At 38.4% G+C, this 22,572-nt stretch overlaps 1 protein-coding gene across 1 annotated transcript in view; it reads right to left on the bottom strand.

Annotated features, from left to right (window-relative positions):
- Positions 1–16,108: 16,108 nt before the first annotated feature.
- mfsd8l1 (major facilitator superfamily domain containing 8-like 1) overlaps positions 16,109–22,572 on the bottom strand; it is a 14,389-nt gene continuing 7,925 nt past the window's right edge. The window contains exons 8-12 of the mRNA XM_079593197.1: positions 21,066–21,279; positions 20,869–20,991; positions 20,396–20,526; positions 20,201–20,286; positions 16,109–17,790 (exon numbers count right to left, since the gene is read on the bottom strand). Of these exons, the coding sequence (XP_079449323.1) occupies positions 20,206–20,286; positions 20,396–20,526; positions 20,869–20,991; positions 21,066–21,279 (549 nt within the window). The 3' untranslated portion in view covers positions 16,109–17,790; positions 20,201–20,205. The remainder of the gene's footprint in view (positions 17,791–20,200; positions 20,287–20,395; positions 20,527–20,868; positions 20,992–21,065; positions 21,280–22,572) is intronic.

Here is a 22,572-nt window from a genome sequence, read left to right as displayed (position 1 = left end):
CATGTCCGCTCAATAACGCCTCGCCGGGACTTCCAGGGCACACGCTGCTCTCTAGTGGACAGGCTGCATATAGCTGGAGTGCTTTACATCACACTTGCAGTGCATTAGGAGGATTTTTCATTACGGAATTATTGTTGCTAAAAGTACAAGTTGGCAACCGTGTGAAAAAAAAAAAAAAAGCAGATTATATCAATAATATATCTTGAAGACTGTGATTTGTAATAATAATAATATATCTTGAGCTGTATTTATGTGAATAATGTGTTTTGATTTTGGACTATATATACACATTATTTACATTTACAGTAAAGTGTTTATGCATAACGGTAAATGCAATGACTTTAATTTAAGTTTATTTGAATTTTTTATATTACGATAATGTAAATCTAAAATTGCCTTTGAGAATAATGAGAATCTCGCACGCTTGATGAATCGCTGTACATTAAGACAATTGGTTTGCGTTACAAAATATCTCAAAAGTTGTGTCTTAATATGCAAATGAGCCGTTATCTAAAGAAAAATACATTTGCAGAACAAAAATATGAACATTGTAATTGCATCAAAATTGCAAAACAATATTAAAAAATTGGTTAAAATATACAAGGTGAAGGTTTTTACCTAGGGGATTTTTTTATATCACTTTTTATCACTACACACACACACACACACACACACACACACACACAAATTAGAAAATACTGTTAATAGCCAGAAGAAGAAAAAAAATAGGAATAAAGCTGTAAGTTTTGCCTGGTGTGTCTTGTCGATAGGTTTGATTTGGCTGTGAAATATGACAGACATTTCTTTGACTCTAGTTTGGTTTCGGATGTGTGTCAGTGTTACTGGTGTGTGTGTGTGTGTGTGTGTGTGTGTGTGTGTGTGTGTGTGTGTGTGTGTGTGTGTGTGTGTGTGCTCTGAGACTGTACATTCAACAGAAGATATTCAGACAGAAGAAGGTGAAATGTTTCAGACACACTGGATTGATTCTCCAGTCGATGTCATGCTTGAATCGTCAGGAGAATCCAGCCGCTTGCTTTTTACAGGATTACACTCAGAGAATTGACCCACACTGACACTGTGACTATCTTTCATTTCAAAGTAAAAATTGTTAATCCCGTTGTATTTAAAAATATTGCAAATATTATTATATATATATTCTTACGTACGTACGTAGATACAGACAGACAGACAGACAGACAGACAGACAGACAGACAGACAGACAGACAGACAGATAGATAGATAGATAGATAGATAGATAGATAGATAGATAGATAGATAGATAGATAGATAGATAGATAGATAGATAGATAGATAGATAGATAGATAGATAGATATTCCTCTGTTTTATATTCATGGACTGATGTTTGCGCAGTCACTGGATTTTCCCAGGAGTGAATCCGGCATTTTCTTGAGAGGTTACATATTTTTGAATTTAATCTCCACGCTTTCTGAATGCAGGAGGACCGACTCAAAATAACTAAAGCAATGTTTCTAGCAGACTAAAAGCAGGAGGATGGCTGGAATGCAGACGAAAAAGATTAGATGTGTTTTTAAAAAATATATACAATTCAAAAACCATTTTATTATAAATCAGACCCATAACTAGCACAATTAAACAACGTTAACAACTTGTTCTTATTTAATTTTTTTTTTTTATACCATTATACTTTCTTTTATTTGATACTTATTAATACTATTATCAATTTATTTATATTATTTATTTATTAATGATATATTATTACTTTATATGATTTATTATACATTTGTATTATTGCATGCAGCAAGTTTGAATCAACTACGAGTTAAAAAGAAAGAGAAAATACAATGCAAATGCACAAATGTATTATTATTATTATTATTATCTATTACTTAAATGGGCCACTCTGTGCTTGTATGTGTTGTATATGTCACAGCACAAATCTCTTGCAACATATTGCTGCATATTTTACCGTTAAATGAATGACCTTCGGTTTCCCCGTTCATGATTCTTGCTTTTTACCAAACATTAATCCACACATGAAGAGAAGTTTGAGAACATGAGACACAAGCAGTACTTTAGAAACACACACACACACACACACACACACACACACACACACACACACACACACACACACACACACACACACACACACACACACACACGCACACACACACACGCACACACTTACCCCACAGCTTGGATTACTCATGCTTGTTGAATCTTAAAAGTAAATGTGCTATAATTGACATATGACATTCAGAAATACACAGCTGACCTGCAGCATAAATGTGGACAGATGCAGACGATGATGCTTAGTAGTGCGCATACAGAAAAGTGGAAAAATAAATAAATAATTCTATATAAAATATATATAAAATTTTATATATATATATTTAAAAAAAATGCAAATATTCCATATCTTGGTTTCATTTCCGATCAGTTTTTATTAATTCTCCTGCAATTCATTTTCTATCTATAATTTTTTCAATTGAACTGATCAACTGAAACGGTAAATATGGTGGAAAAACCCATGACTAGATATTTTGAAACATATCAAAATAGATGTGTAACGATCCCCTCATGTCATGATTCGATACATATCTCGATACTGAACTCACGATACAATATTATTGCGATACTCAAAGACATATGATAAAAGATTAACAAAACATGTGCTGTTGATTAAAATGCTAAATTTGGTGTTACACTGTGAGTATAAATGAATAGACTTGGACTAAATGAATAAACCCAAAGCACAGGACAATAGAGACACCAGAATAACAATATTCATGATTATGGAGCTGAAAATACATGATTATTTTAGACGAATATGCTTTAACTGTCACTGACTAGATATATATTTTAAAAAATGTAGGCCACTTTTTACTGGTAACAAGAAATTTGGCATATTTTTTGGTTATAAGGCATTATTATACATAATAGTCAGCATTATATATAGTAGTTTAATTTAGTACTGACACTAAAACTCTGATAACTTGAATTTTTATTTCTGGTGTATTATACACAATATATATTGTCACTATCCACGATACATGTTGCATTTTTGTATTACGATATATTGTGACATGTTACACCCCTAATATAAAATGTTAAACATTAAATGCCATAAATAGGATACAAATCCTGTGTGGTTTTATTCTAAGAAGTATAAAATATTTTAGATCAGCCATTAGCAAATAAGCTGTCATGCTAAAAAATAATCTGTTGCATTAAAAAATATATTAATTAATGAGAAATTTAAGTTCATTCAGGATACATATTGAACTTTTATTTATTGCAACTTTATTTATATATATATATATATATATATATATATATATATATATATATATATACACATATTTAATTAATTGAATTTAGGGTAACACTTTACAATAAGGTTCATTAGTTAATATTATTAATGTAATAAATGTGAACTAACAATGAGCAATACATTTATTACAGTATTTATTAATCTTTGTTAATATTAGTTAATAAAAAATACAGCTGTTCATTGTTTGTTCATGTTAGTTCACAGTGCATTAACTAATGTTAACAAATACAACTTTTGATTTTAATAACACATTATGTTGCAATTATTATGAACTAAGATTAATAAATGCTGTATTGTTCCTTATTGTAAAGTATTGCCATATTTAGATTTTTAACATGGATGTTTATTTAATGTTTAATCCTAGAAAAAAAAAGCTTTATTTTAGCAATTTAAATTCTTTAATCAACATTTTCACAAGTTTGTGCACCTCTTCTCACTGACCATTTGTTGCACTTCAGGCCTTATTTTGCGTCCTATTCGTGGAAAGTGCCAGACACACACGACACAGAGACAGAGGGAATTCACTCCGGGCATATTTCAAATATCTAGAGCTTTTATCGTCACATATGTGGCATTTTTTCACCCCCCAGTCCTGGTTAATTTCTGACCTTGGTTTGGACATTAAAAGATTATGAAGTTTGATGGCTTAAACATTGGCCCAAATATGCAGTTAATCTGCTTGTAGATCATACATAACATTCACAAAAAGGATGTGACAGTGACAACTCCTAAACCCAGGCAATAAAGCCCGGATATGCTGGATCGAGAGATGGAAAGAGCGAGCGAGCCTCACAGCTGGCATTGCCCTAGTGACCCAAGAGGAGCTCACTCACATGTTGATGTAATTAGGGCACCGATCCACAGTATGTTTCCCAGCTCTTGCCCTTAAGTAAGCGCGAGTCACCAGGGCAGCTCTTCCTGCTGTTATTTCACCGACTGCGGCAGTTCGGTTCTCCTATATTTAAACCGGGATCACTGGAGGGGGTCAATAGTTCAGTCTTGACTTCTGTGGCCCTTGAAGTGCACGTTGCTGTAATGTTTTCAGTAAGAAGCAACGTCTACATATACATCACAGTTTAGAAACCTGAATTCATGGTAATGTGCAGTAGGGCTAGGATTTTCAATGAAGTGTAGAGGTCTGTGGTCACAAAAATATTGTAGGGGTGCCACAAGGCTCTGTACTAGGCCCAATTTCGTGCTTTGTTTTTTCTATTTTTGGCTCTTTAATTACTCTTCTAAACTACCAAAAAAAAAAATAATGATAATTTCTGACTGTTTAAGCAGAAAGGTGGGCTGTTTACATGTCAGTTTTTCTTTCATATGATTCTAGAATGACACAGTAGAATTCAGTAATCAAGATGAAATATCATGAAGCTGAAACTACAATTTTGGGGGGGATTGTGTAATATTCTGTCATCTTGGATATAGACCATGCAATGCTGAAAGTGGGACATGAATAACAACATGGAAATACTGCAACTTAACATCTTAATTTAAGCTCTTTTATTTTATTGAAATACACAACTCTTTAGTGCATTTACAAGAATGTGGATAATTTGTTGCAAGTTAGTAGTAGATTTTAGAACTAAAGTTGACAATTCATAATTAATTAATGTAAAAAATAGTTGATTAAATGTATTCAAATAATCTGTGAGCAACTTTATTGAGTGACCTTTTTAACTACAGAATAATGCAACCATCACATAATGGCTTAAAGTGCAATTATAAATATGTTTTTTTTTATATATATAAAATTATCAAATGACAGATTAGTTAAGAATAATCTTGAACTGAATTACTTAACATTAATGTGACAAAACATAACATTTAAACGGTTAAAAAAAACTAAATGATATTGCAAAATATTTTACAAACAAATCTATTGTAAAATTTGATGATACATTATTGTAAACAATATTTTTATAAGGATTTCTGTATTGATTGTTATTGCATCAAAATTAAAACTAAACTAAATAAGATAAAACAAAACAAAACAGCTACATTCATTAGATTTGCATAATATTTATAGTTTGCATTCTTTAAATATGATTCTAGTATCTCTATATTTCAGCTGAGTTAAAAAAAAGACTTTTGTGAAAAATATTTTTCTAGTGATATATATAGATATCTATAAATATTTGTTTTGACTTATTTTTTTCTGTCTTTTAAAACTGTATTGTGTAAACCTCAACGGAAAATTCACAAATCTATTCGAAATATTACTTATAATTTTTTATAATTATACTTATAATAATTGTTTCAGATCATTCCTGTTCGATTTATGAATTATTTCAGTAAAAAATAAAATAATTTGAAAAAAATGTCTCCCTTTTATTAATTCATATAAGTCTATATTTACAAAAATTGCTAGTATAGTTTAAATGTAAAATAAAAGGGCAATCGAACAAACAACTTAACATTATTAAAAGCTTAAACTTATTAAATACCTTAAAATTATTATTATCAGTATTAAAATTGAAACATGGAAATATACCCAGAAATCATATCAAAATATGTGCTGCTTTTTTTTACACATTTCGTGACATTTTAAATATTGATCTCCACATTTCACACTATGTGTAACAGCATCTCTCACCTCTTGAAATACATTTAACATGCACATTTTAGAAGTCATTTCTTTCTGCTTTCTGTTGTTTGTGGACCACAGAAAGTATGTGCTCCTAACAGGTTTGTGTTTGTACATTATGATTTTTATTCCACAAAACGACAACATCGTCCCTGCAGAATAATGGATTCCCATCAGCACAGACACTGGGTCGGGTCTCGGGGAGTGATCCTTTTTACTCTTATATGAAGCAGAAAATGAAAACATTGGCTGAGCGAAGCTACACATCTCCAGTCAGAGGGAACGGCTCTGTTCACTAATAAAGCGGCCAAGACCACTTTTGTTCGAATTTAACACTTTTCATTACAGTACGAGAAGTTGAATTGAAAAATGTACACGAGTTTGGCAATCTTCCAAACAAGAACATGTGCATGAATTGAATTGCTCTAGAAATACTGTAGAGTTTTATTTGGTATCTTATTTCTTTAGCCTCATAAACAAGAATAAAGGTGAGTATTTTAAAGAGAGTAGCGCACTACGGTAAGCATGTAAGCACTGGGCCGATTAAAAGCACCTCAGCTAATTGGATTTAATGAATGATTAAACATGGCACAGCCTGATCACATCAAACTGCCCCTGTCCTGCACATTTACTCCCGGGTCAGCGCTCTAATGTGAACATGCCCACACACACACACACACACACACACACACACACACACACACACACACACACACTTTTTATCTTTGAGCTTTCGATGTTTCTCAAATTTCACATACATGAATTGTTACATAACGATGAATTGGTTCATAATGTTGTATTTTTGCTGTTGGTATATAAACAATGAAAATTTTATTTCATTTAAATTTTTCATTTAATTAAATAAATCACATTTTAAATTCTAAATAATATTGTTTATTTAATTAATTCAAATAATAAAAATAACAATGATTATTTTTTGGATAATAATAACATAACAGTAATAATAATGTATAACTTGTATATTAATAACAATATGATGATTGATAAATGGAAAAATATATCTATATATATAATAGTTATTTAATAATAATAACATAACACTTATATAATAATAATTATAATATACATTTTATACATATTATTATACATATTATAGTTTGAATATTTCAAAATCACTGTTAAATTGTGTTAGAACATTTTCATTAATTTTTTTCATCAAAGCCCAAGCCGAAAAATTAGAATGATTATTATTATTAAATAACTATTTAATTATTCTTATTCTTATTATTAATAATAACAATAATATAATAATAAAATAGTTATTTAATAATAATAACATATGTATAACAACACTTATATAAAATGAATATAATATACATTTTATATAATATAGTTTGACTATTTCAAAATCACTGTTAAATTGTGTTAAAAAGTTCTGTAATATTTTTTTTAATCAAAGTCCAAGCCGGAAATTAGAATGATGATTATTATTAAATAACTATTTTATTATTATCTGATATAATAAAAAAATAGTTACTTAATAATAATAACATATGTACAACAACACTTACATATAATAAGTATAATATTAATGTATATGACATAGGTTACTGCAGGAGGGGCCGTAAGGGGCCGGTGCATAGAGGATCGGGCGGCAGTCGAAGGCGGGGGCCTCGACAACCCGATCCCTGGACACGGAAACTAGCTCTAGGGACGTGGAACGTCACCTCGCTGGCGGGGAAGGAGCCTGAGATTGTGCGTGAGGTTGAGAGGTTCCAACTAGAGATAGTTGGAATCACCTCTACGCACGGCTTAGGCTCTGGAACCACACTCCTTGAGAGAGGATGGACTCTTCACCACTCTGGAGTTGCCCATGGTGAGAGGCGGCGGGCTGGTGTGGGTTTGCTCATAGCCCCCCAACTCAGCCGCCATGTGTTGGAGTTTACCCCGGTGAATGAGAGGGTCGTTTCCCTGCGCCTACGGGTTGGGGATAGGTCTCTCACTGTCGTGTGTGCCTACGGGCCAAACGGCAGTGCAGAGTACCCGGCCTTCTTGGAGTCTCTGGGAGGGGTGCTGGAAAGTGCTCCGACTGGAGACTCCGTCGTTCTACTGGGGGACTTCAACGCCCACGTGGGCAACGACAGTGTTACCTGGAGGGGCGTGATTGGGATGAACGGCCCCCCTGATCTGAACCCGAGCGGTGTTCAGTTATTGGACTTCTGTGCTAGTTACAGTTTGTCCATAACGAACACCATGTTCAAGCATAAGGGTGTCCATCAGTACACGTGGCACCAGGACACCCTAGGCCGTAGGTCGATGATCGACTTTGTGGTCGTTTCATCTGACCTGCGGCCGTATGTCTTGGACACTCGGGTGAAGAGAGGGGCGGAGCTGTCAACTGATCACCACCTGGTGGTGAGTTGGATCCGATGGCGGAAGAGGAAGCTGGACAGACTCGGCAGACCCAAGCGTACTGTAAGGGTCTGCTGGGAACGTTTGGCCGAGTCTCCTGTCAGAGAGATCTTCAACTCCCACCTCCGGCGGAGCTTCGACCGGATCCCGAGGGAGGCTGGAGATATTGAGTCCGAGTGGACCATGTTCTCCACCTCCATTGTCGAAGCGGCCGCTCGGAGCTGTGGCCGTAAGGTCTCCGGTGCCTGTCGAGGCGGCAATCCCCGAACCCGGTGGTGGACACCGGAAGTAAAGGATGCCGTCAAGCTGAAGAAGGAGTCCTATCGGGCCTGGTTGGCTTGTGGGACTCCTGAAGCAGCTGACGGGTACCGGCAGGCCAAGCGAACTGCAGCCCGGGTGGTTGTGGAGGCAAAAACTCGGGCCTGGGAGGAGTTCGGTGAGGCCATGGAAAAGGACTATCGGCTGGCCTCGAAGAGATTCTGGCAAACCGTCCGGCGACTCAGGAGAGGGAAGCAGTGCCCTACCAACGCTGTTTACAGTGGAGGTGGGCAGCTGTTGACCTCAACTGAGGATGTTGTCGGACGGTGGAAGGAATACTTCGAGGATCTCCTCAATCCCGCCGTCACGTCTTCCATGGAGGAAGCAGAGGCTGAGGTCTCAGAGGTGGACTCGTCCATCACCCAAGCTGAAGTCACCGGGGTAGTCAAAAAACTCCTCGGTGGCAAGGCACCGGGGGTGGATGAGATCCGCCCTGAGTACCTCAAGTCTCTGGATGTTGCGGGGCTGTCTTGGCTGACACGCCTCTGCAGCATCGCGTGGCGGTCGGGGACAGTGCCTCTGGGATGGCAGACCGGGGTGGTGGTCCCTCTTTTTAAAAAGGGGGACCGGAGGGTGTGTTCCAACTATAGGGGGATCACACTTCTCAGCCTCCCTGGGAAAGTCTATGCCAGGGTACTGGAGAGGAGAATACGGCCGATAGTAGAACCTCGGATCCAGGAGGAACAGTGCGGTTTTCGTCCGGGCCGTGGAACACTGGACCAGCTCTATACCCTCTACAGGGTGCTGGAGGGTTCATGGGAGTTTGCCCAACCAATCCACATGTGCTTTGTGGATTTGGAGAAGGCATTCGACTGTGTCCCTCGTGGCGGCCTGTGGAGGGTGCTCCGGGAGTATGGGGTCCGGGGTCCTTTGCTAAGGGCTGTCCGGTCCCTGTACGACCGAAGCAGGAGCTTGGTTCGCATTGCCGGCAGTAAGTCAGACTTCTTCCCGGTGCATGTTGGACTCCGGCAGGGCTGCCCTTTGTCGCCGGTTCTGTTCATAATTTTTATGGACAGAATTTCTAGGCGCAGCCAGGGGCCGGAGGGTGTCTGGTCTGGGAACAACACGATTTCGTCTCTGCTTTTTGCGGATGATGTTGTCGTGTTGGCCCCATCAGACCAGGACCTTCAGCATGCACTGGGACGGTTTGCAGCCGAGTGTGAAGCGGCTGGGATGAAAATCAGCACCTCCAAATCCGAGGCCATGGTCCTCAGTCGGAAAAAGGTGGCTTGCCTACTTCAGGTTGGTGGAGAGTTCCTGCCTCAAGTGGAGGAGTTCAAGTATCTTGGGGTCTTGTTCACGAGTGAGGGAAGGATGGAACGGGAGATTGACAGACGGATCGGTGCAGCTTCCACAGTAATGCGGACGATGTACCGGTCTGTCGTGGTGAAGAAAGAGCTGAGCCGCAAGGCGAAGCTCTCGATTTACCGGTCAATCTACGTTCCTACTCTCACCTATGGTCATGAGCTTTGGGTCATGACCGAAAGGACAAGATCCCGGATACAGGCGGCCGAAATGAGCTTTCTCCGCAGGGTGGCTGGGCGATCCCTTAGAGATAGGGTGAGGAGCTCGGTCACTCGGGAGGAGCTCAGAGTAGAGCCGCTGCTCCTCCACATCGAGAGGGGTCAGCTGAGGTGGCTCGGGCATCTGTTTCGGATGCCTCCTGGACGCCTTCCTGGGAAGGTGTTCCGGGCACGTCCCACCGGGAGGAGACCCCGGGGAAGACCTAGGACACGCTGGAGAGACTATGTCTCTCGGCTGGCCTGGGAACGCCTCGGTGTCCCCCCGGAAGAGCTAGAAGAAGTGGCTAGGGAAAGGGAAGTCTGGGCATCTCTGCTTAGACTGCTGCCCCCGCGACCCGGCCCCGGATAAGCGGAAGAAGATGGATGGATGGATGGACATAGGTTAGTTTGACTATTTCAGAATCACAGTTCAATTATTGCTAGCTTGTGTTGACGAGAGTCCTGAAAGCGGGAGGACGACAGGATGAACACAGTTGCACAACAGAAGCTCATAATAGAGTCACTGGTTAGACTGGGAGTCGCAGCTTCATTACTGGGTCAACAGAGACATCGACAGCACATTCCTCTGTGCCTAATCACATCATGATTATACATGTATTCATATACTGTGCATTACACTAAAAAAACAATGTCAAATGCAACAGTTTATACATGTAATAAGTAATGTTTGCTAAGGCGAAAAACAGTATTATTATGGATTAAACTTGGTGTGATTTGGGGGGGGGGGGGGGGGGTTATTATGTTGAAAAGTATTCAATTACTTTTCTAAGTGATCATATGCTTTTCATCAAGCAAACCACATGACAACACACCAAAAACAACTTTGAGAAACTAAAAATCTACTTTTACATAATATATGTCACCCTGGACCACAAAACCAGTCACATGGGTACATTTTTTTACAATTGAGATTTATACATCACACGTAAGCTGAATAAATAAGCTTTCCATTGATGTGTGGTTTGTTAGGATAGGACAATATTTGGTCGTTCTATATGAAAATCTGGAATCTGAGGGAGCAAAAAAATCAAAACATTGAGAAAATCTCCTTTAAAGTTGTGCATTTATGTTCACGATTGTGCTGCATTCACTCACAAAAATACATGTTTTATATATTTACGGTAGGAAATTGACTAAATATCTTCATGGAACATGATCTTTACTTAATATCCTAATGATTTTTGGCATAAAAGAAAAATCGATAATTTAGATTTTTGATTGAATTTTGTCGGCTATTGCCACAGATATACCCGTGCGACATGTGACTGGGCCACATATTTGTATTGTATGAAATGTACAAAGTTAAAGCAGAGTTAAAATGCCTTCCGAGTAATTGAGTAAGAGTTGATTAGCTGTGATCTAGTGCCGTGGTAAAGCCCTGGCCTCAGTAACATGCGCTGTGTTGTGGCGTCTCCCGCTCTGATGTTCTCCGGGTTCAGCGGCAGGGCAGTGGGTCACGCCGGGCCTTTGATTTTCACACTGTTTCTCCACTGAACGCCACATCAACTTAATCAGGGTTAGCAACGGAGGTGGCTTGAGGAGCACAGGACCCGGCGGCTCAGCGTGACCCCGCGCTGGTCACACAGATGGGGCGATAATCCCTGCCCCCCCCCGCGGGCAGGACGGGGGCACTGACACTAAACTGACACGAAGGCACCGCCGGCACAGGGAACTTTCCACTTTACACAAACTGCTTTTGTTTTCTGGACTAATGAACGTGGTTTAGCCGACCTGACGTTTTTGTTCAAAAATATCCGCTGTTGGGAAAGTGCTACTCAACACAAACTAAACTGATCAAACTAGACAAAAGTAGACGAGCACAAATGAGTTGTTATAAAGACTCTCTCATAATGAAGAGGACGAGGTTACGATCCGTTTTGAAACGTTGTAAGATCCCGCTGGACATCGCCAGCACTAATGCGGAGACTATTGTCCTTACAAACACGTATTTTCTTTCTTCTGTGAAACACAAAAGGAGAAAAATCTGAATGATAGAACCATTGCGACGACTATTGCGATGTTCGAATTGCGAAAGAATAGTTTTTTTTAACGAATTTTTCGCATCGAATTCACACAGAAAGTCTGATTGATTCTTCCTTGAATTGGATTTATTCATTTCTACACTTTCTTATGACAAATTGCATTAGTTCGTACGAGCTGGCAAAAAACGATCAAACTTCAGATTTAAAAAAAAATACTTTTTTAATAATAAAAACTTTTTTTAGTGTTTTGTTTTCCTATAAAACTCATGGTTAGGTTTAGGAGTTTATAGAATTGTTTTAGGAGTTCATATAATTGTATGATTTGGTATGACATAACTACAATGTAGGACTTTTTAAATTGCATTTTATTCCATCACATATTATAGTAATCATTATAAATTATGTATTATATCAACCACTCAGAAATAATCCTGTGAAAACAGTTTTGAAATTGGACGTTGCGTTTCAATGGAAGCGATAATTTTAAACATTTTGGCGGGCTGAATTTTTGTGATATCACCTTCAAATTTGAAGCAATAGCTTTGATTTTCATTTAAATAATTGTGTCATTTAAAAACAAATAGAAAATGTTTAGTTCAGTACATTTCATTTACAGTAAAATTAAAAAAAGAAGTGTCTTCTTCAAGGTTTCTATTCTAAAGCATTCATGAATTACAACCATTTAACAGGTTACGTTAAAAACTAAATCTGAATGACTTAAAAACTGACTCAAATAGGCTAAAAATTCAAACAAATCTATTATATCGCTTTAGCAGACAAAATATAGCATACAAGTTGTATGGACTAACGGTGCTTCTTTTTATGACTTTTATGATACATTTGCGTGAATACATTCTTCAAAATGTCTCCTTTTGCGTAAAAAACAAGTCACAAATTTAGAAAAACATGAGTAAATGCTGACAAAAAATGTGTTTAGGTAAACTAATCCATTAATATGCAAATGCAAATCCATATGCCAACAAAATGTTGTTTTTTCAAAATCGAAATCAACATAATTGCATCCAAACGTCTTTACGACACCCATTACTTTTTCCCTCTAAAATTTTAATCCCACTCGACATTCCCTCGATCTTTCCTGCCCATAATCCGTGATTTGAAGATTTATATGCATCTCACATCCATTATCGAGGAGGATATTCGCCAACAGCCCTCGGTCACCGTCACCGCACTTCCACTCATAGTTTATTCAAAGGCAGTGACACTTACTTGATTTACAACTCTTAAAAGCATTTTCCAACACTACTGTATAATCTTAATATTTAATAAAGTCTGCCTAAAAACCCTATAGTGCCGTGCGCTCGGTGATATATTTTTTAAGGCACAGTGGCGTTTTTGACATGGTAAAGTGCGTAAAATTGAAAACTGAGAGGTTAACACAAAGCACACAAAATAGCATCTTAGTGACGCTTACGAAATCTAGCCGAATTTGTCGCTTGTGCGCGAGGTCAAACTTCGGTCAAGTTCTCGGATGAGCTGACGAGATCCGATATTGCTCCAGTGTTTTTGAAACATCGAATCTCTAACAAAGTATAAACCCAAACAAACCCCTCGTTGACCCTATGACAGAATTAAGCAAGGTTCATCTGAAGTTCATGCGTCTGGTATCATAGATGTACATGGGCAAGAGTAAAGGCTGATTTTTTTTTTCATTCGTGGGTTTTTTTTCGTGGGGGGGGGAGGTTCAAAACTAATCACAGACTTTCACGTCAGCCATGACGTGACATTTTCTGAACTTCTGACCCCGATCGGCGGGTCATCGCTCGGTCAGACCCCTCCTGCGGGCCAGGAGCTGGTTCACTAAAACATAACCGAAATACCTCGCCATTGCCAACATGCCGCATTTTCGTTCCCTCATAACCAGCCCCCCCCCCCCCCTCGCTCTAGATTCAGGGTTCACAGAAAGGCCAGCGGATAGGCCCCGCCCTCGACTGCTTTGCTCCGCCCATCGTTAAGCGACTCGCGATGCGTGGCGGTTTCTTCACACAGAAACACAGCGCCCCCTGTTGCTTGGAGCTGGAAAATCAAAGCATTCCTTTTTTAATAATAATTACATTATTACAGAATGACAGACTACTCATGTGCCGGCAAAACTCAAACAATTAGAATATGGTGCAAAAGTTCATTTATTTCAGTAATTCAACTTAAAAGGTGAATCTAATATATTGATATATTATATAGACTCATTACATGCAAAGTGAGATATTTCAAGCCTTTATTTGTTATAATTTTGATGATTATGGCTTACAGTTTATGAAAACCCCAAATTCAAAATTAGAATATTGTGAAAAGGTTTTCATAAACTATACCTAAGCCATAATCATCAAAATTATATAAAATAAAGGCTTGAAATATCTCACTTTCAATGTAATGAGTCTATATAATATATTAGTCTCACCTTTTATGTTGAATTACTGAAATAAATGAACTTTTGCACCATATTATACTTTTTCAATATTTGATCATGCTTTTATTGATAAAAACAGAAATCTTTCATGTAAAAAAATGACATTTTCTTTTAAAATTTTAACTTTTTTCCTGATACTTCCATTAGAGCCCTGTGTAATTTACATATAACAACTAAAATTCAGCATTTGAGTGTTCTTCAGTTTAAGCCTCATGTGAAAATGCATAATAATATTTGTTATTGAACACATTCTTACATATTATATTTCAATTTTTATAATATATACAATTTTTCAGTTTTAGAAGAGGAGAACTAATTTGTAATTGTGAAAAAAGTTTAATAATAAGAAATATAAATATCAATGCTATTATTTTAGCTCCAACTCCAAAATACATTTTTCTTACATGTAATTTTTTCGTCATATTTTCTAATAAATACCTAAACATTATACATGTCGAGTCATTTTGCTTATCAACTAAACTTGATTCAAGTCTTGTTTACTAAAAACTTATTAAATGTATAAAAATTTATTTTAGGCTTAAAACATAAAACATTTTGAATTAATTTTTATGTTATTTTTTTGTTATTTTTCCAAAAGCAAGAAAAAAAAAAAAAAAAAAAACTCAGTATAGAGAAACACAGACATTATAAGTGTAATATACTAAGATGATCACAAAAAGGATATTCTTTGTTACATTAAAGTATTGAATCACTTGAAACCAAGACATATATTCTTATACATTTGAAAAATATATCATATACTCAAATTAATTTTTAAGGTTATTTTTTGTCTGCACTGGCAGATAAACTCACTCAATTTATTATTTTTCCCCAGAAAATCCGACGTAATATCTGTTGTCATTTAGCATCTAAAGTAACTTTATCTTTAATGTTTAGATATTTGTACTGGAAACCAAGACAAAAATACTGAGAAAGAAAATCAGTTTTTTTGCAGTGCACTGAAACTTAGCATTTTATCCAGTGATGAACAGCAAAATCTGGGATTAATATTTAATTCATTCCTGGAAATAACAAATCGCGAGATTCTGAAAAATGTCAAACATTTAGACAAAATAAAGATTTCCTGAGAAGATTTCCCAAATCTTGCTGGAAAACATGATCATCTGGTTATGTTTTCAGTTCAACTTTTCATTTAAAATTATTCTGTATTTAATATCATTTATAATGAAAATAAATAGAAAAATGCAACAACAACAAAAATTACATGTTTAGATACTGAGTATATACAGTTTTTGCTAATTAATATTATCAACCAAAATGTGATATTATATAATAGGAACATTCTTATTTTTATAAAGATAAAGAGAACAAAAAAAATTATTTGTAACAGAAGTAAATCATCCAAATGTATCCGGCCAGGCAACATTTTTCCAAGGTCAGTTTATTAAGAGGCGTGGGGTAAAAATAGGTTTCATGAGAGAAAAAGAAAAGAAAAGCAAAGAAAAGATGTCAAAAGAGCATCGGAGAGATGAGTCAAACATTGCATTTTATGGCTGACACCGCATGGAACTGTTTAAATAGACTGACACTGAAGCTATTTAACTTTTGTTTATTTAATTAAAGAGCATTGTGTGTTTATGATAAACATAATTTTGTATGAATGAACCCACTAGATAAACTAAATGTCAACTAAAAATCTGACAAAATAAAGTGTGACCAATGTAAACTAATCAAAGGTTGAAAGGTTAAATTCACCACGTTAAAAACACAAGACATATAATTGCACTAAAAACAAAAATTAATAAACATAAAAAATAAATAAATATTGGTTCCACTTCCACATAAAGCTATATGTCTGGCCACACATTTAAATTATGCAAATTCACGACACACATTATGACACGTATATTCAATATGTTAAAACAACAATTACATTCATTCTACGTTTGCGAATGACAAAATATTTAATTATAAAAAAGAACAAAATCAAAAACTATAATGTCATTCTTATAAACATATTAATTGACAGAGTATTGTGTTATTGCATAGTAGTGATCATCATTGTAATTTCACTAACAAATACTGGCATTTTACAATCCGCCAATGCAAATGAGTAAAAGAGAAATTAAATTATGGATCCAGAAACCTCAATATTTCTCATTTTTAAAGGTGGCTGATAGTCGTTTCTGGGCTGAGGGTGTCCTCTAGTGGACAGTTGATGTAATGCTGTATTCTACAGTTGAACAGGCTATTAACACCAATCTAATGCTATCAACACAAACATCATCAAATGTTTTTATTTTAAATCATTTGTATGTCCCTATTAAACACCAATGCATTTAAAAAAAAAAAAAAAAAACTGGTTCTTCTGAAATTAAATTGTGCTTTCACTGTTTTCTTTATTTTTATTTTGATATATTTTGATAATGCAGGATTTTACACCGCATTATTGCACTTCCTATTCAACCCCATCATGCTGACATTTACAAAATAAGTTTAGTCTTAATGACATACAAAAATATATTAGGTTTTGTCGAGATCAAGTCATCTTGTTTGATTAACTTTAGTAACAAATATTGTTCTTGGTATAAGAAATGTATGCCTACATGATAAATATTCTAATATTGTAACATTCGACCCCAAAACATTTCAGATGTAACAGGGTTTACTAAATATTTTTGAGAAAGAAATGTAATGGGGTTATTCATTTTTCTTCAATTATAATCTACATGGTTCTTTAGGCCTGAGGAGGTAAAATATGAATTTTGAAAGTAGCAGAAGTCTCATCAAGTGGTGAAAAAAGGAAATGAATACATCAGAAATAAATCCTGCAGCTTTAAATGACCCATGTGAAGTTCATCATTTCAAAAATATATATTTTCCCATCATCAATCAGCAGCTCCAAAATATATTGTCCTAAACTTAATGCATTAATCTCTTTATTACTATAAAAACATCATGACACACATAAACGGATTTTCCCTCGGAATGTGGCTGTTCGTTCTTAATCATAAAACATTTGATCTACTGCAATTTCCATAGGAAATATAGTAGAGATGTAGATTTATAAAGAGTCTTTGCCTTGATCAGACCTCGGCACAGGGCAGAGATGAAGACCCTCCTCGTTTCCTTTGGTCATTTGTTCTTACCCCACTCCTGAAGCCTCCACTCACTGACACTAGTTTCTGTTCCTGCAGTAAATGCTCTCGTCGTCACCGGTGAAGCAACCCTACACCACTTCCAAAAGATTTATTGGACTTCAATGTTTCAGTAAACAGCTTGCTCACCAACAACGGCACAAACCTAGAAACAAACAAATCAATTATTTATTTATTCAAGGCTGATGCATCTCCAACCAATAACATCATTTCTGTATGGCACAAGCTGATTGGCCTCTGCCAACCCTTCAGCCAATGAGGTTGCTTGCTGAACATTTAAATAGTCTGGTTCAGTGTTTGCTGTGAGCTAGTCCTGCAGTTCCTCTGAACTCCTCCACCTCCCCAGCTCCACCTGCCTAGATCTGATACAGGATTGAACCCCTCCACCTCCCCAGCTCCACCTGCCTAGATCTGTCACAGGATTTAACTCCTCCACCTCCCCAGCTCCACCTGCCTAGATCTGTCACAGGATTTAACTCCTCCACCTCCCCAGCTCCACCTGCCTAGATCTGATACAGGATTGAACCCCTCCACCTTCCCAGCTCCACCTGCCTAGATCTGTCACAGGATTGAACCCCTCCACCTCCCCAGCTCCACCTGCCTAGATCTGATACAGGATTTAACTCCTCCACCTCCCCAGCTCCACCTGCCTAGATCTGATACAGGATTGAACCCCTCCATCTCCCCAGCTCCACCTGCCTAGACCTGATACAGGATTTAACTCCTCCACCTCCCCAGCTCCACCTGCCTAGATCTGATACAGGATTGAACCCCTCCACCTCCCCAGCTCCACCTGCCTAGATCTGATACAGGATTGAACCCCTCCACCTCCCCAGCTCCACCTGCCTAGATCTGATACAGGATTGAACCCCTCCACCTTCCCAGCTCCACCTGCCTAGATCTGTCACAGGATTGAACCCCTCCACCTCCCCAGCTCCACCTGCCTAGATCTGATACAGGATTTAACTCCTCCACCTCCCCAGCTCCACCTGCCTAGATCTGATACAGGATTGAACCCCTCCATCTCCCCAGCTCCACCTGCCTAGATCTGATACAGGATTGAACCCCTCCACCTCCCCAGCTCCACCTGCCTAGATCTGATACAGGATTTAACTCCTCCACCTCCCCAGCTCCACCTGCCTAGATCTGATACAGGATTGAACCCCTCCACCTCCCCAGCTCCACCTGCCTAGATCTGATACAGGATTGAACCCCTCCATCTCCCCAGCTCCACCTGCCTAGATCTGATACAGGATTGAACCCCTCCACCTCCTCAGCTCCACCTGCCTAGATCTGACACAGGATTGAATCCCTCCACCTCCCCAGCTCCACCTGCCTAGATCTGTCACAGGATTGAACCCCTCCACCTCCTCAGCTCCACCTGCCTAGATCTGATACAGGATTGAACCCCTCCACCTCCCCAGCTCCACCTGCCTAGATCTGATACAGGATTGAACACCTCCACCTCCTCAGCACCACCTGCCTAGATCTGTCACAGGATTGAACCCCTCCACCTCCCCAGCTCCACCTGTCTAGATCTGTCACAGGATTGAACCCCTCCACCTCCCCAGCTCCACCTGCCTAGATCTGATACAGGATTGAACCCCTCCACCTCCTCAGCTCCACCTGCCTAGATCTGTCACAGGATTGAACCCCTCCACCTCCCCAGCTCCACCTGCCTAGATCTGTCACAGGATTGAATCCCTCCACCTCCCCAGCTCCACCTGCCTAGATCTGTCACAGGATTGAACACCTCCACCTCCCCAGCTCCACCTGCCTAGATCTGTCACAGGATTGAACCCCTCCACCTCCTCAGCTCCACCTGTCTAGATCTGATACAGGATTGAACCCCTCCACCTCCCCAGCTCCACCTGCCTAGATCTGATACAGGATTGAACCCCTCCACCTCCCCAGCTCCACCTGCCTAGATCTGATGTTCTTCACGTTCCTTTTAGAAGAGATGTTAAGTCAATGAATACATTTTTATTTTGAATAAACTCATACAATACCCCACTATGCAATATGCTCAATTAGACCTTACATTTCCTTTGTGATAAATCTATGATTTTTTAAATCTATTTCTTGATAATTTTTGACATGAAAGGGAAAAGTTATGTTTCTATATAAAATTAGGGGGAGGGAAGGAATACTAAACATCCTAACTGCATGAAACTCGATGAAAAACATGATTAATTCATGTGAGTGAGTGTTACACAATGTAATATAAGTCTTGTGTTTGGGTGGAAGCAAAAACACGCTGTTTTCGTGTCTGTATCTTTAAATGCAAATTAGCTCCTGCTCCCCTCCCCTTTTCTAGAAGTGGGCTGTGCCTTCATACTCCATGCAACAACAAAACAGGAGAAACAACATGAGAGCATTTCCACAGAACGCGGTTTTGCATTCCACTGCACTGCGTTTCTATTGTTTTCTATGGAAACGTGCGCTAGACGGACCTTTGGTTTTGTTCTCCCATTTTGGGGTCATTCATACGCAACGTGTCTTTGCATCAAAAAAATGCGAGACGCGGGCAGTAGAAAGCACAATGTGTGGAGTACCTGTGTCAGTCTTCAGATTCAGCGCCCGTTGGACTGTCCACCGTCACAGGCTCCACCAGACGCTCATACGACACCATCATCATGATCTGTCAATCATTCACAAGAAGATAGAGTTTAACCACAGAGCTGTTCAAATGTCTTCAACGTTGTGTCCTAACACTCATGTGTGCACTAGATGCTCCAAACAAGACTCACGGTAAGCAGGACAAGCAGACCCATCATCACGCCCATCATCACATAAAGGTCAGAGGTCAGCCCGCCGGCCCAGAGAGGACCGAGGATGGTGGCCAGTCCTCCGACAGAGCGGCGGATCCCCTGACTGAATCCTGAGAACAAACAAACAAGCTCTTCACCCAAGCAAACATTGACTAGAGAACCAGAAAAACTAGAAAAGTTTGTCTAGGTGAACTTTGCTTGACAAAGCCTTGCCTAAAAGTTTAAAGGGGGGGTATAATGCCCTTTTCACAAGATGTAAAATAAGTCTCTGATGTCCCCAGTGTGTGTGTGTGAAGTTTTAGCTCAAAATACCCCACAGATATTTTTTATATGTTAAAATTGTATAAAATCACCCGCCCCTTTAAAAAAAAGCCAGAGAGCTCCACTAGCAGAAGATGGAGGCCACTAATAGTGATCATTTACTTTTACTTTATTTTTTACTACTGACTGACCTTGCGTCTTCTGTGACGTGATTTTGGAGAAGAGCGACACCTGGGCAACCGCCACAAAAGGAAGGCCCAGGACCTGAAGGAAAACACCAATGATGAACTCCGCCAGCTGCCACGCGAATCCACCTAAACCGAAGAAAGACGCGTGTGAGCCGTGTGGGGTTTTCCAGCGTCTAAGCACAGCACGCGAGACGTCTTACCCTGAGGGTTGGCCAGGAAGATCAGGCACCAGACGCAGGAGATGTTGCAGAGGATGAGGCCGACCGCCAGCACCACTCGCTCCGCCACACGCTTGCTCAGCCAGCGCACGAACACGAACCCAGCGATCACCTCCACGCCGCAGATGCAGTACATGATGCTGTTCTCCAGCTCGCCGAAGTTAAAGTACTTCTGCGTCAGAGGAGTCACCATCGTCTGGAGCAGACCTGGGCATTGTACGGCCCCCGGGCCACATCAGGCCCTCTGGCTATCCTTGACCGGCCCACGTAATGTAATTGGTAAATAAAAGCTGGAGTCCGTAATTTTTTTTTTTTTTCCTCAATATATAAAAAATTAGATATTGAGTGTGTACATCATGAATCAATGTTCCAAACCGTGTTTGTGTCTTATTCTGAATCACTATGGTACACCTATAATCAGTGTTTATATTCGGACTATTTTAGGCCGGTCGAGTCGGCACCGCTGCAGAGTAACACTGTCCCTGAGTGACTCGTCATAGACATGAGAGAAGTAGTTCCGGCTGCAATGTTCTTCCGCAATACACATGCAGTTCTGTTTAATAACCGCTAGAGTGCCAAAAGATATGGACTGCTGTCAAGGCAACTGATTTTGTTTATTTTATTTACGTCAGTCACAGTGTGTGTGACCTGCACCTTCACTCAACTGTATTCGTGCTCATGCAGGACAGCGTTCAAGAAATGCGAGTTTACCGTTAGCCCTTAAATATGTCATCTAAAAAAAGAAAGTTTTTGTGAATGTTAATTAAATAGTTATATAATTGTGTGTTGTGTTAATTTAATTAATTTCATTTACTGTTTTTCTTTTTTGAGAGAGATGTAATATATTGGGCAGAACTGAGTTAAGTGTATTGGTCCGGCCCTCTATAACCACCCCAGTTTCTCATGTGGCCCCTTGGGCAAATTAATTGCCCACCCCTGGTCTGGAGGGACAACGCTCGACTTATAAATAGCCAAACAAAGTAGAGCAACGGATAAATAAAAGCTGTAAATGCCTGAGTTAACTACTGGATTTGAAATGAAGCGACTAATTTGATGCATAATTTAAATTTTAATTTAAGGAAGAAGAAACAAAAATGTAAAAACGTAGTCAATTTAAAATGTTTGAAATCTCAACTTTTTAAAGTATTTAATTTGTATGTATTATATGTAATAAAGTGGTGCTGTATTGCAAATGTATCATTTTGTTTTGATGGCATAATTTTTTGGGGTTTCCCAAATTTATAGTAATTTGAATCTAAATTACTATAAATTCAATTTAGAGTAATTTCATTTCAAAATCCTATGGATATGACATGATTTGAATTCAATTTCAATCCAAATCCATTCAAATTTCAGTCCAACGTTCTGTAGAGTTGGTGGCAAGTTCAAAAAAGCGAATCTAAATTGATTGAAATTTCAGTTAAACATTTTTTGGAATGAGTGGCAAATTAAATTCAAATGAATTCAAATTCAACATTGTGAAGTGTGT

This window comes from Phoxinus phoxinus (assembly GCF_949152265.1).
Source record: "Phoxinus phoxinus genome assembly, chromosome: 20".
Classification (NCBI taxonomy): Eukaryota; Metazoa; Chordata; class Actinopteri; order Cypriniformes; family Leuciscidae; genus Phoxinus; species Phoxinus phoxinus.
Note: the sequence above shows the minus strand (reverse complement) of the source record. Positions and strands in the feature narration are given on the sequence as shown.